Genomic DNA, 15,300 nt, shown 5'->3' with positions numbered 1-15,300 from the left:
CTATTTTATTGATACTAACACAGAAAACCCACGCATCCCCATAAAAGGGCATGTGAGTACAGACTTTTCCTTTTCCCCGTCTCGTTTTTATTGTCGCCTTGGCGAATCTCTGTCAAAAAGCAATAATCATCAATTCTGATTCTTTTCCTTTCTGTTTTTTCTTTGCTTTTCGGCAAGGACATTGTCGACTGTTGTTGGCTCGATTTGATATCAAATTGATTATTATTTATGTCGGACGAGAAGCAATTGCCTCATCCCCCATATATTTCCAGACTAATTGGAGTAAGATTGGATCTAAGAATTTGGCTTATTAAAAGGATATTATTATTTTTATTATTATTATTATTATTATTATTAATTTTATGATTATTATTACGTTATGAAAACTGTTCGAGATTTATACTTATGCTTACTTAATACTTAATTTAAATTTATCATGTCGTAGGTCAAAACACTTAGTTTCCCATAGTTTTGAAAACATTCAACAACTAAGCCTTGAGATCGGATTGTCAATACCTTTTACTTTTTCCTAGTCATATTGTCAGTTGACTAACAGCTAAGGTCAAAAGCAGATCATATATTTGTTACTGGTATATTTTTCCAATATTTTCAAAAAAAATAATATTTGTGAAAAAAATAATATATTATTATTCGTGCTGAATGGATTTTCTAAAGGCTTTTCGCTACTCGAACAAACCCGATGGTAACTTCAGTAAGTTTTACTTTTATTTTTCTTTGGCATTTCGGCAACTAAGTACAACGTGGGTCTAAATTACTTAATTTGAATTTCCCGTAGGCGCTCCTTAATCAGCAACTATTAATGCTGCACTTTGCTTATTTACGAGCTCCAAATGACTTCCATTGAGTGTCGTCCGTTTTGTGCGTGGGCAGCTACTCATCCTCATTTCCATTTTTTTTTTTTTGCAGTCTTCATTCTTTTTGTCCTCCCCTCGCTGTGCAATCTGCATCTTTTGCTTTTGAGTTATTTATTGGGATGCTGAAAAGGCACTCGATTAGTCAGCAAAGGGAAAGGTTTACGTCGCATATTTGAGGTTTTATTTGCAAGAGGCTTGTATTTATTTAAAATTCTTATACCTAGTATTCAAATGTCAAAGTTAGAAAAGCCTACTTGTTAGTTATGAAAAAAGAACAAAGTTTGCTTGTCAGCTAAATAGGTTATTCAATTAGATAAATAAATTAATAAAGGCAATAATTGGTTTTTTTTTCATCCTGCCTATCCCTTGTCATTATATTTTTCATCCGTCTTGGCTTATTTTGCCCACAGTTTGTCACACTTAATTAAAGAAAATTTTAAGCACTTTAGATGTCAATTTGTGCCCACTTCGCTGTGTCCAATACGATGACAGTTGCCAGTTTAGACCCTCCCATCCACTCTCTACTTTCACCATTCGCCTTCCTAATATTGCCAACCGTTTTTCAATTGCGTCAAAAAGGGGCAAAAAAAATGTATACGAAAAAAAAAAGAAACGGTTTAATTAAGTTGAACCCTTTCGTGCGTGCCAGGGCCAGTTGGCAGTGCCATCTGAGAATCTTCAGACCCCCGAGACTCCGAATTCAAGTGGCTCAAGTCACCGAGTCGAGTATTTCGGCCCAACTTGGAGCGTGTTAATTTCCAAGGTGTTTGCTATTCCAAGCTGTTTCCGTTCTAATATAAAAAAGCAGCGTAATTAAAAATCAAATGATTTTTTTCTCGGTCCTCGAAAGTCTTCGCCGCCCCCTTTTCTCTTGACCGTCCCCCGTCGACAGCGAAATATCTTCATTAATTTTGCTCTTTTGCTGCGGGACAGCGGGAAATCTTTCGCCCTCTATCCATTCCAATTCATTCAATGCACAATTTTTAACTCATTAATTGGTATGGGCAACCCTTTTTTTATTTTTTGATTTTGCTTTTTGCCCTTTTTGTTTCACTCTCCTCGCCTTTTTGTGAAAAATATAGACGAAAATGTCCTGAAAACGGAGCCAAGTGATTTATTTATTTAATCCCTTTCATTTTCGTCAGTTTTTTTTCTTTTAATTTATTTTCTTGCTCATCCACTTGAAATGTTGCTGATTAGAGAAAAAGAACTGAAGCTCAAATGGAAAGAGGTTTTATGGTGTTCGTTTCTTGACGTTTATTAAAAGTTTGGATCTTGGTCTACTCCTCGTTATTCAAATAATTAATATTCCCTATCTAAGTTCCCAATACTCTTTAACAAATACCGCTTAATTGATTCGTTATCGATTCGCTTTGAACCTCTCCACGGTCCATCAATTTTGCTAAAGGAGAAAAAAAGAACAGTCGAACCAAGTTAAAATAAAAAAAAATGTGGCGGTTCGACAGACATTGAGCGACCAATGCGAGTGGCAACTTGTTTAGCTGATTTTAATCCGCATTCGATACGGTAACAATTTTTACTTCATCACTCTCCCGGCAACCGAATGGCCATCTCTTCATCGGCCGTATCTGAATCTCGTGGTTCCACACCAATCAAGGTGCCACGAGGGGCGGGAGACGAGATTTTGACATTCGCATAACTTCCGATTTAATCCCAGCGCGTGAATGTAGTCGTCGTCGTTGTCGTCGATCCCGATCCCGATCCCCATGTCCCAATCCCATGAGCAGTTTCAGCTTTAGTATACCGAAAAAAATAAAACATAATAAGCATATTTATTAGTAAATAAATAAACCAAAAGTATAAAAATATTGCTCGGTTAATTAGTTATTATTATTATTACAAAGTAGACTTTGTTTTACAAAACTTTATTCCTCTTAATAGTAGTTTCGTTTTTCTCAATGTACTACAACATCTCGGTTTGCATTGCCTCTTGCTCCATCTGCTGAGTTATGCGCTTCTGTGAGTTGTCCCACTTTGTAAGCTTTTACGCGCCGGCTACCAAGAGAGCTCTCAAAAACCAACTAAACCGATCCCATAGGTGTATCCATCCCATCAGCAGCAGTAGTAGCAGTCTTCGCCCCCCTACCGTTAATTTCGATCTGATTCGAAACGATCCTCTCGATTCCTCGTGAGCAGCCGCAGCAGAAGCGTCTTTGAAGCGATAAAAGATCAATTTGGTTGTGCCACAGTCGCCGCTGATTTAAATCCGATCATGGCGCGACGATTTGATGCGAACTGAAACATGCACAAGGAATTCGCAATTATCGAACTTTAAAGGCACCTTTTCCCATCTTGTTGTATAAGTCGATTTTCTCGGTTTTCAGCACTGATCATCATACAAATTTGATCGCGGCTTGAAAATCATTCTGTTGATTTTTGGTTATGGGGGTAATATTAGAGATTATTACTCTTTGGGCTTCCTCTTGATTGGTATAATAATCGTTTTTATATTGTATGAGTTTCTTAGAGCAAACCATTTCAAATACAGGTTTAACATAATGGTTTCGGTTAAGCTCACAGCTTCAAAAATCAAATAGTAAAGAACTACAAATTACATGGCAAAATGCACTTCAATACAAAGCACTTGGGTAAACACCAGCAGACATTGAAGGGGTGGTGGGGGTAGCACACCTGTGGGCCACTCTGAATTTTCCTGTTTTCCTCTCTTTTTCCCACCGCTTTCTACTGCTCTTTCCCCCCATTGACGACGATGCAAACCTTAAGGTATTTTGCGATAATTGCACTTTGCTGTTGTTGCTGCTCCTGCTGCCGTTGCTTTAGCTTCTTTTCGTCCTTGCCAAAAAGAGTTTGCAAGGGTAGTCCAACCATCGAACCACCCAACAAACACCCACTTTCCGCCCACTTTACGTATGTCTGTGCGAAAGATAAACAAAAGCCATGTGTTTGTGTGTGAGTTGTCTGGCACATGTCTTCCATGCCTTCCACCCACATCTAGAACACACCAAGTTTACCCCACTACATTTCAGCTATTAATAAAGTGAAACTTTGAGCCTGGGGTTTCCATATCAACTTGTTTGCCGTAGCCGGTGACGACTGTACTTACTACTTAATTAATTCAAATCTTGCTAATTGCATTTTATTTGCTTTCGCTGCGCAGATCTCAAGTTTTTAATTGCAAATCTCTTTTACCCATTCAGAAAACATCATTCACACACGAGCATATGGAAACATCTCCAGAAGACTTACCTGTATTTTACAATAATTATAGTTATTTCGATTAAATACTTTTACAATATTGCAGATGGGCCCGCTGGCATTATAAACAGGATCTCCTTGCTGGGTCATAAGATTGTGGATATGATTATGAATCGTCATGAGACACATTATGAAACCGTTAATGTTATGGGAATAACTCTTTTCGCCATGACCTTGTTCTCCATAATTATATCTTTGATTATAAAATCGCAAATGTATTTGGTGAGTTTAGGAAATGATGATTGAATCTCGTCCAAAGGTCATTCTCATACTAATTTAAATCCCAGACCGTTATAAGAAATTTGCCGAAATTTAATTCAATTGGCACGTCAAGTGAATTAGATTCTGATGTGCATGAGAACGTGAAGAATGGGAAAGACTCCTCCGGTAAATACAACCAATTAAATACGGAAAAAGACGGAACTGGAACTAAAAACGGAGCCGATACTAACATTTCGACTGATACATCCCCAGAGACTGGTTTCGGAAAGATAGTTGCATATCGCGGAAGACATGAATTACACTCCTTAAAGAATGACGATGATTACTTAGATATATCCTATGATATCAAAGCTGGTGGTGACAGTCTAATGAAGTACTCTGGAATTTCTAAAATCGTCACCATCTATACACGGGAAGAAAGTTATAAATTCTTGAGTCAACCAATTGATGATTCTTCATAAATGGGGAAAAACTAAACGATGTCTGTCGCTTTTTTGTTATTTTTTTTGTTTTCTAATTTATATATTTTTTCACGCACAAATTCGCCGCACAACGAGAAATTTAATTGACTTCTAACCTCAAGCATTTGAACCTTAAACACCATAACTATGATTATAAACTTAGCTTTTGCCACAAAATTCACAGTTTATTGTATAAAATTATTTCAATAGACTAACAATTTTTCGTATAAAATAAAGCCAAAGGATGGGTGGTATTCAAAAAGGCAGTCCAAGACACGTATCTGGCATCATCATGTTCAATGGCCGCTCAATAGACTCTCCTCGTATCCGCTGTTGTAATTTGCTGGCCCTGCCAGCTGTCGCTGCGGTTGGCCTCCTAATGGTCGTCAATGGGGACGGAGATATGGGGCCGAAGGACCCCCATTTCAGTATAACCCTCCTCCCTTCAACAACAGTCATATGGTGCAGACACCACGGTATAGAGAGAGATGGGCGCCTTTGGATTTCATTAAACGCAAATTTATGCCTTTACTTGAATGTCAAATATTGCAAATGTCAAACGATGAGGCGGCCAGTGAAAGAACGGTGGGATATGGGATAAGGCACTGGAAGAATAATTTTTAAAAAGCCAAAGATATATTAAAGTATAGTTATAAAATAAATAATGGACTTTAATATTATCTAAACTTATTGTCTTGCTGAGATATCTTTAATATTAAATCACCCTATATGGGATTGTGATCTCATTTTATTTTTTCACTTTTTATAATTTTAAGCCTTACCAATTTTTGTCTGTGCATGGCATGGTATGGCTTTGAGTCCCGTTAGACAATAGTGTCCTTCCTTGGGGGGGTATAGAAGGTGGTGGCCCATCGACGAACGCTGTCTCTGTTGGTTTTTATGCGTAGTTCGTTTTGTAATTAAGCGACGCATTTGGTTGGATTTGGGTTGAGAACGGGCATGAGAATAGAAATTGGTATGGCAAAACGGGAGCGGCGGATGCGAGATGTGCTTTAAATGGAAACGGCCAGTATATATATATATACACATCTATACATATATTGCCTGTATATATGTTAGTTTCGGTCTGATGGCAACTGATGGACTCGAGCAGGTCCTGTTTACAAAATCGTCATGAATATATTTGTGTTCTGCTGTTGCTTGGTCATTCGTTATCCTTTTTTTTGTGCCGATGCATTGACCCAACCATCTACCATCTAAATTTGCGGTCAAAGTTGTCGTTTGACATTTATGCCGGATGTCAAGTCGTCCAAAAGGAGAAGAATCTCGGGTCCATTGTCATCATCATCATCATCCCAAAGGGCTGGTAGTAGTGGTGGAGATGTCCATTTTGTGCTTGTTATTGTCACTTTGCTTTGGCGTTAACTCTTCTTGTTCATTTTTTGTCTCCGGTTTACCCTGAACAAACTATAGCTATCAATACCCAGAAATGTATGGATGGGGGTGGTGAGGAGAAGGTCAGTGTTAACCTTTCCCGGGTTCCAAGTTATTGTTTCTCTCTCGTTATAGTTTCTATTCAATCGGGTTCGTATATAGGGTCGGGTCAGTTAGTTTTGTATGGTAAATGCACCCCGGAGGGCGTTTTCATTTTCATTGCCATTGCCATTGCCATTTCCATTCGAATTTCTGGATATTTGTGTATTTGACATTTGGCTCAAGTGTTACTGACTTTTTGGTTAGTTCTTTCTTTTAGTTCACTCCATTGTTTGGCTTTCTCTGTGGGGTTTGTTTGCCTGTTTTCGTTGTGCTCTTAATTAAAGTTTGGTCAACTGTTTAATGCTCAATGGATCGGTTAGCCTTGGGTCATAATGAGTTTTATAGTTGTTGGTGGTTTATATGTATACATCTTCCAAAGAGTTATCTTAATAAAACAAGTTGTGTTTTCAATTTAACTTGAACTTGAATGTAACCAAGTATGTAATAGGAATTTGTTGCTAAAATTTTTATGAAAACTATATTAAAAAATGTCAACTGTGTAATCCTTCTATTTATGAAAATTTAAATAACATTTTATATTCTTTTTGAGGAATAGTTTTCCTGCACTTCAGACATTGGTGAATCTTTATCATTTTTGTTCATTTCCACTTTTTGCTGGAACCTTTTTACGATGCTTGGTCCCAAATAAGCATCACGTAGCGAATCACTTAACTTGATTCCATTACCATCCCACATTTTGGTATTTTGCCGCCTGATGAGGCTGATGGCACAATGGGGAATCCCCCGGCAAACATACAGCATTACAAAAGAATATAACAGACTGAAAATAATTTGCAGTTATTTCAGGCAAGCACGCAAATGCGTTCGAATCAATTGTCCGATTGCGCCGATTGTTCAGATTATGATGGTTGGTCTTCCCTGCCTCTGTCTATCTTCTACAATTTTTTTTTTTGGTGTCCTTTGTTTTGGCCGCAAAAAAATGCGTTCAAATTGAAATGAAAAGCTCAGCGTGCAACGCATCCGAAATGAGGCAGTTAGGTGATGGTGGTGAAATTTTTCGGCCGCTGTATTCCCTTTTTTTTCTAGCACCCAGTACTAAAAGGGGTGTATTGGTTTTGAGTATAAGTTGGAAATTACATTCAAAGAAAATATACAAATTAAACTATTAGATCAAGCTTAGTTTTATGATTTAAGATTTAGAAGATGATACTTAAAAAAATCTGAAAGGAAGTTCTATAATTTTCTTAAGTTAATGTAATCTTTTTTTTATTACAGAAACTCTATTAGTTGGGAGACTTTTTTGGTTCCCTGTATTTTCTTTGGGTGCGTGCCGTGTGCGGTTAGAAGGTTCACTTTCACTTTCACTTGGCCAGTGCAACATTCACCCGGGATAATAAGGGGCGTGGCCAAGAGGCTGGTCAACTGGCGGCACGTGTCCTAATTTTTTGGGGTATCTTCTTGTTTTTCTTTTTTTTTTTTGTGTGCTTTTTTGGTCTATAAATAATTTGTGGCAGGCGCGCTCAATGAGTTTGCTTTTTTCCAGTGATGTCATTTGTAAATGGCATGTTATCAATTTTCGAGATGATTGAATCAAGTGATTTGTGTGCGTGTCAAAAGGGAGTTGTCCGAGAGAGAGTTTTTGGATTGGGCGATTTGGGGATATAATATATATCGGAGATCTCATCCATTTACCCACACACACAAACACGTGTCTGGAAAACTCCTTTTGAAGATGCTTGTTTGTTGGTTTTTCGGCTAAGGAAGGAATTCTCTAAGACTGTTTACCCCTCGGCTTATTAAGAGATTATGAATTTCTTTTGATGCAGGCGAGTTTACTATCTATGTGGAAGGAAAATATGGTAGGTAATGAGAAAATTGAGCTGGGATAACGAGGCCAATGGCTGCTGGTCGACAGCCAACTAATGGCAGTTAAGAAAAATTGCGAAAAAAAAATCAAAAAAAAAATATGGAATAAGGAATATAATAGGAAGAACAAAGCACATATCCATCACATACATCATTTCTTTTTTTTTTTTTTTGATGGAGTTTTCTTTTCCGGAATTGACTTTGCAGTTTGACTGGCAACAGATGCGACCGTTTTTCTCATTGCGAATGCACGAAGACAAAGTAGTCGTGTGGTGCTTAACCCTTTTGGCAGTCCAACACAGCAGTATCCACCCACTTAACCCCCTTGTTATGCCCTTTCTACATTAAGAAATTAAAATCTGCCCTAGAAAAATCATGGAGGGAAATGTGTGTGTGTTTTGGCTTGGTGCGCACATGTGCTCCCAGCTTGTCCACTTACAATTTTCCTCCATTTTTCCCTCACAAACTCGTACTTCGGCATTCAGCGGTGTTTGACGCGCGAGTGTTTTGTTATTTTTGCGGAAGTTTTGTAATTGCGGAAACGGCAACTGCTTCAGTTTCGGTCTCAGTTTTAGTCCCAAGTCTCATCTCCAGATTGAGCACTCCAAAAAAATATGCTTACTAAAATTTATTATCTAATAAAAATATGAATTGCCTTTTTTATGGCAAATTATTAGTTAATATAAATGTTAAGGCGAGAAAAGTCTAATAGAACTGATGTATATCCGGAATGAAATTAGGAAAAAGAAGAGAACATTTTTCCTCCAGTGCATATCTCTCTTCGGAACCGCTTTAGTCTTAGCTCCGATTTAAGCTGCAACACTATAACTATAGAATAGTATGTGTAGAGAGAATCTGTGTGCGGCTGCTGCTCAAGTGTTCGATATGTGGCCCGTCGACAACTTGTTCCTTCGGGTGTTGCTCGGTAGGTAAACTTACAAAACTTGAAATAATAGACGCGTAAATTGAAAATACACATGAGAATGAACACACACACACACAAGCGCACATCCATACATCTTTTAGGAACCTCCTTGCTTCTCATTTTTTCAAACCCGCTTTGCCAACGAACGAACCAACCAACCAACAATGCAACGGTTCGTGGAACGCGGTCGCCACATTATTGAAACTATAAATTTCTAAAAGCAATCTTTTGCGGGCAGACAACAACGAGGCACTGCGAAAAAGTGGGCGGTTGTGTTGGGTGCAAAAGAAGGGGCTAACTGGGGCCTGGGTTTTTGGCGCTTTTTCACGAGCATTCGGGTGTTTGTATTTGTGTTGTAGTTGTGTGTGGGCCGCCGGCTGTTAACGCTTGCCACCACGTCGATGTTGTGGTCGAAAAGTTTTCTCATTTCGCATGTGCAGGCGCGTGTACTTGGCCCAGACTCAAGTTGCCACTACCCAATTGCCCCTTTCCTTTGATTCTACGCCCGCCTCATTATTTTTCATCGAGTCAAGATAGAGGGAAGAAGTGAAGAAATTCTATAAAAAAAGGGGGGTGTTAAAGTCCGAAAGGCATATTTTCAATTGGGTCAAAATGTATTGACTTTTGGTAAATTAATAAAAAATATTGAATATTATATATTGGGTTTTGAGAACTATGTAAATATTGCAAGCAATAGACACTCTCTTAATCTTTAATCTTACTACTATATATAAGAAAACTTATAAAATTCAAAATTTAACTGGATGAAACCAATTTTATTCAACAGAATTCCAACAGTCTTGTCATTGTCTGCACAAATTCATTTCCAATTTGCAATTAATCAAATCTCAAGCAATTTCCCAACTTCAATATTCCTTGGGCCTTAGAGATGATTCGAAGAAACATCTTCTTCTCGGTCTGTGAAATCAAATTATAGCAAATTTCCCATTAGTTTTAATGGAGGTGTGCGCAGCGCATCGCGCCCTTCCATCTTGGCTATCAAAACGCTGCAGGTGAAATTCGGCAAGCGTTTTTGATATACGGACGATTTTCCCGACGATTTTTCCTACCCCCGCTATCCTCATACAACCATTTTTCAAAGACCAACACCCCCAAACCTCCCCCCTGGCGATTTTACTGGTCTCACTACGGATGCCTTGGTCATTTTTATGTTCGAGCTGCGTTTTCTCATTTTCCATTTATTTATTTTTTATTATTATGAAGGAAACAGGAAATATCTTTGGGTCTTTTTTTCTCTTATAAATGACAACGCCTCATCGCGCAATTTGTTTACCTTGCATCTGGCTATCTCGCTCTTTCTTATTTTTTCATCAATTTCAAAATTGCTACATTAGTGTTGCCCACTTAACAAGTTTAAGGGCGAGGTTTTCCCTCAGTTTTCCTTTGGCTTTCGTTTTTTTTTTTTTTTGTTTTCCTGGTCTTTCCCTCGGAGTTTCGGCCTTGTTGCGTATTAAAATTAGTGATTAATTTTTACGCCCGAAATATGCAAATGTGTTGCATTGATGAATACATTCACTGGCCCACTGAGACGCTATGGTGGTAGATTGTAAGGGGGGATAAGTGGGCGTGGCGCTACTTCATTTTCTACTTCATTGCCAAAGTTCGTCGTCCGTCGGGAATTGAGCTTGAAAAATCCACCGGGCAACGCTTTGCTTGTCGATTTTTACGCTCCTTTATTTTTTCCTTAAGGAAATGAAAAATTTTTATGTCATATTTTGTGTGCGTTTCTTTCCTTTTTTTTCCGTTCTTCTCTTTTTTTTTTGTGCCGTGCAGGGCCAGCGGCTAAAATTGATTATGGATGAACGCAGTCGAGGCGCAATTAACATTACTTTTAATTCGCAGAGCTCCACGGACCACGCTAATGAAGCATGAAAATGGGGAAAGCCGGGAAAAACTGGGTGGATAAGATAAGTTGATGTCGTGTCCTTAACTTGATTTTCTCTATTAGTGTCTAATTTTTAATGTATTTCTTTGCGGCATTTGATATGCAAATGTTAACAAATTTGTACGAGTCCTAAAGTTTAGCATTTAAGGTATTTTTGATAAAATTTTCGTTATACACTGGGATCAGTGAACCAATAAGAACTTGAATGAAGAAACTTACCTATGTAAATATGTACCTGTTATAGTTTTGGTTATTTTCATTTATAAAAGCATTTAGCAAAGTAAATTGTCATTTCTAAAGAAGACAAACTATTAAAGTAAACTCTTGAAAAGGGCTGATGAACCTTGAGTCCATTTCCATGCCATCTTTGATGGTGATTTAAATATTCAACCAGATGAAATTACAGCTCAGGCATGGCTTTCACATATAATTGGCACATTCCATTATATCACACAGGCAGCAGCATACACAGGCTTGCTAAAGGGGATATTTATTATGTTATCGAAATAAATCACAAATAAACATAAATAAACAAACCAAAAATTGGAGAGATGCCTAAGTAGATTTGTCAAAAAGTAGTAAGGCAGGGAAAAATACGTGCTCGAGATGCGCCACAATACTATGCAGAAATGTTAAGCAATGAAAATAACTTGATATGACAAGAATTTATGGTCCTCGTTGGCTGCAAAATGTCAATGCCTCCGCCTTTTTCAAAATTTCTGTCATACATACATATTTGGTAACATATCAACATAAGTCTGATGATCCAATAAAGTGCTTATATCGCAACGGTGGCTTATGGCCAAAGGACCCTTTTTTCTTTTTTTTTGTCTGTCACATTAGCGACGCATCGCAGCCTAATATTTTTGCATAGCATACTTTTGCGGGCTCGGTTTGTTGTAATGAAAATAAATGCGTTACATTTCAATACTTTCGCCTCAATCCCTTCGTTTTTTGATTTATGTGAGCGTCTGTATCTGCCGCTGTGTTTGTGTATGTGCGTGTTGTGTGCTTTTGACATTTGTTAGAGACACGTGAAAATATTTCGAGTTCCAGCGAAACCAAAACTACTTCAGACAGTCATCCTAAGTCAAACTTAATCAAAACTCAATTTTTCAACCTAACTCAAAAAATTATACAATGTTGGTTAAAATAATAGCAATGAAAATCTCTTAACTTTCAAAAAATATAATTTAAGTTCAAAAAGTATTATAAATTTAATATTAATATGAAAATTATTTTTTTTCCTGTACTATAAACTTATCCTGAGGTGTCTTTAGAAACTCCCCCCCGAATCCCCCTATAGATACACACATCCACATCTCAAGATGGCAAAAAGAAAATGATTTATTTGTGGCATTTCTAGGTTTTCCACACAGGACTCGCAGCTGCTTTTAATACATTTTTCTACTTTCGGCATATTTGGCGTTTCTTGCATGACAAATTGTTAAGAGAGCACAGTGGAAAGGCCCTTTTCCGCTTTTTCAACCACCCACATAACATGTGGGTTCCTTTTTGACTCCTTTAGCCAGTTCCTTATCATCGAAATGTACTCGAGGAAATTCCACAAATAACGCGATGCCAGCTCCACTTGCACTCACTTTACCGGAATCTTCCAAGGATTCGAGGAAAGGGTCGTTGCATGCATGAGCAGTTCATTGAGTTGACATTGAGTGCTTGTGATTTATGTTGGATTTTTGCCACTTCTTTTTGGCATTGCCTGCCAACGACAAGAGTACGGGGATGTTGAAATAATAATAATATTCGAAGAGTTGGAGGCTTTCTTTGGTGGATCAATGGTTGAGGTAGAAATGTGAATGGAAGGTGCAACATTTGTAAGCGGAAAAGCTGAATAAAGTCGGTAAAAGGGGTTTATTCAGAATACAAATCCGAATTAAACAGGTGTTCAAATCGTTTATCAATGTCACTGAAATATTATGAACTGGAAATGGTGTATATTTTATTTTTAAAACTTTAAGAATCTTATAATCTTAACATTTCTATATTATAAAGTGTTTGGCTCTTCAAGTAGCAGCAAGTGAATATGCTTATTAAACCCATTGAAAAGCCTGTTAATAAGTTCCAAATAAATGTAATATATAAGTGAAATGTAATTGATATGCCAAGATAAACCATTATGAAAAAAACAACAAACAAACTTGAATATCGATATCTTTGGCTTCTGACAGTTTCTTGCCGTTTTGTAAACCAAATTGCATTTACGTCATCAGCAGTCGCCAGTCAACCCCCATACCAAACCATATTTCAACCATACCCCACCCCCTGACATTTTACTCTCTGCCTCAAAAAAAAAAAAAAAAAAGAAAAAAACCATATACGTTCCGATGCTCGTCTGACTGACGACTGAGTTGCCATATATTCAAACTAAATGTGTCACGTCCAAACAACAAAAATTTCATTTATATTCACATATACTCGTATACGTAAAAATAAGCAAAAACAAAAAAAAAAAGAATATATATATATAGATGAATATTCAGAAGAAGAAGCAGCCAACTGGTTAGAAGAAGAAGAAGAAATATTATAAAGTTTGAAGGGAGGAGGAGCATAGAGTGATGTTTTTCCTTGGGTAGTCGCCTTTGGTTTATTTTAAATTTGGAGCAATTTGAAGAGGTTCACCTCCTCCTCTTTCCACATCAAGCAAATAAAAAATATATTAAAAGAAAATTCCACCTATTTCAAAAGGAAGAGTGTGAAATGGTTACAAATTATGCGCAGCATAAGCGTCAGCTGCTTCGTTCCTCTATTTTTTAGAATATTCCATATTTTTGTTCACTCCTTTTTGTGAGTGCGTCGTTTTAAGCAGGCACTTCCTGCCCCGATTCTCTTTTTCTTAAGGGCGCCAGCAACAAATCAACGGAAGCGGAAGTGGCAATGGAAATGGAAATGCGTCGGCGAATGAAGCAAAGCCGCAAAAGGTGTGAATCACAAAAAATAAAAAATAAAAAAACGCGAAAAGAGATGAAGATGAAAAATTACAAAAATGTTAGCGTTAGTCACACACAGCACGACATAAGGTGGAAAAACGGATGTCGACTTTTGAGGTTTTCCGACGCAAAGTCCTCGAGGTTTTTTATCGTTTTGAAAAACCTAAAAGAAAGGGGGGAAAAAAACTATTCAAAAGATAATAACAGTTTTTAAACAAAGTTGAAATCCAAATTGTCTTAATTTAAAAAATTTTATTTTGGAAATATTTTGTTTCTTTCGTTTTGCAATTTATTATTGTTTAACATATATATATTGTTAAATTCTTTTTTTATACCCTCAAAATTAGCTTACTTAAATTCGGCTAGTTTTAGGTTTTATGAAATTTTGGCTTTCTGGAAAATTATTTCTCCACACGTTCCTAACCATACCACCTATTTTTTTTTTCAACTCACTCTTACATTTCTCTGCACTGGAAATTCTTTTGATTTATGTTAATTTGAGTAAGTGCGCACCATCTATTTTTTCTTCAGCGCTTTTTTGCTTTTGTTTTCCTTCTTTTGTCACTAGCTGGGAGTCGGCTTCTTTTTTTTTTTTTTACCATTTTCTCCGGCGTGTTTCCATCATGCGTTTTTGCTTCAATTTTGCACCTATTTTCCTACTTTTTTTTCCCCGAAAACTCAGTTTTGTCAAAGGCAAACTGGACGAGGGAGGTTCAGATTATATCCCAAACTATCAATTTAAATTTGTATTTTAAATGTATATATATAAATTTTATGCTTAAAAACTCTTAAAAAATAATATATTTGTTTTCCGCAAAATCGTTTCCCTCTGCAAATTGTTGAGAATTTTTGTGGCTAAAACTTATTTAGCATACGGAAGGGCTGCTTGAGGGGGGACCACAGATGGAACCCTTTTTCCGAAAGCCAATAAGTCAGCCACTTTGCCACCGAAAGAATACCGTGCGTATAGCCAGGGGTTAAGGTATGCATAATGTGGAGGGGTTAAGAAGTGGTGGGCCGTCAAACGGAAATCAGATTTGTGTCTGGCATTTCTTGGGCTTGATTTGTTTGCATAACAAAAAGACGGATGGCGAAAAGGACATGCGTGCAAGTCTATCAAAACTAATGTTACAATGTCTTCGGCGCCCATATTGTTTTCGCCTTTGGAGTGAAGGAAAAGCAAAAGAAAATCATCTAAAGCACCGGAGGGCAGAACAAAGTGGACTCTGCTGTTTTATTTATTTTATTATTATTCTTTTTTTTTTGCTTTCTTTTCTGGGGATACCGCAACTCGACCTTAAAGTGTGTCATTTTACGGTGCACACTTTTTGCCCCCGCTTTTTTATCCTTCAGTTTTCCTCTCACTTTTTTCGGGCCTGCAAAATGTAAAATTTTTATTGTT

At 37.3% G+C, this 15,300-nt stretch overlaps 1 protein-coding gene across 1 annotated transcript; it reads left to right on the top strand.

The window, feature by feature from the left end:
• Positions 1–398: 398 nt before the first annotated feature.
• On the top strand, positions 399–4,972 carry LOC108104979. The gene is made up of 3 exons (XM_017211352.2): positions 399–712; positions 4,159–4,334; positions 4,400–4,972. The coding sequence occupies exons 1-3, from the start codon at positions 661–663 to the stop codon at positions 4,793–4,795; spliced, it is 624 nt and encodes a 207-aa protein (XP_017066841.1). The 5' UTR covers positions 399–660; the 3' UTR covers positions 4,796–4,972.
• The last annotated feature ends 10,328 nt before the right edge of the window (positions 4,973–15,300 follow it).

The sequence above is a fragment of the Drosophila eugracilis genome, unplaced genomic scaffold (genome assembly GCF_018153835.1).
Source record: "Drosophila eugracilis isolate 14026-0451.02 unplaced genomic scaffold, ASM1815383v1 contig_2147, whole genome shotgun sequence".
In the NCBI taxonomy this organism is placed as follows: Eukaryota; Metazoa; Arthropoda; class Insecta; order Diptera; family Drosophilidae; genus Drosophila; species Drosophila eugracilis.
This window is presented reverse-complemented; position numbering and strand designations above follow the sequence as displayed.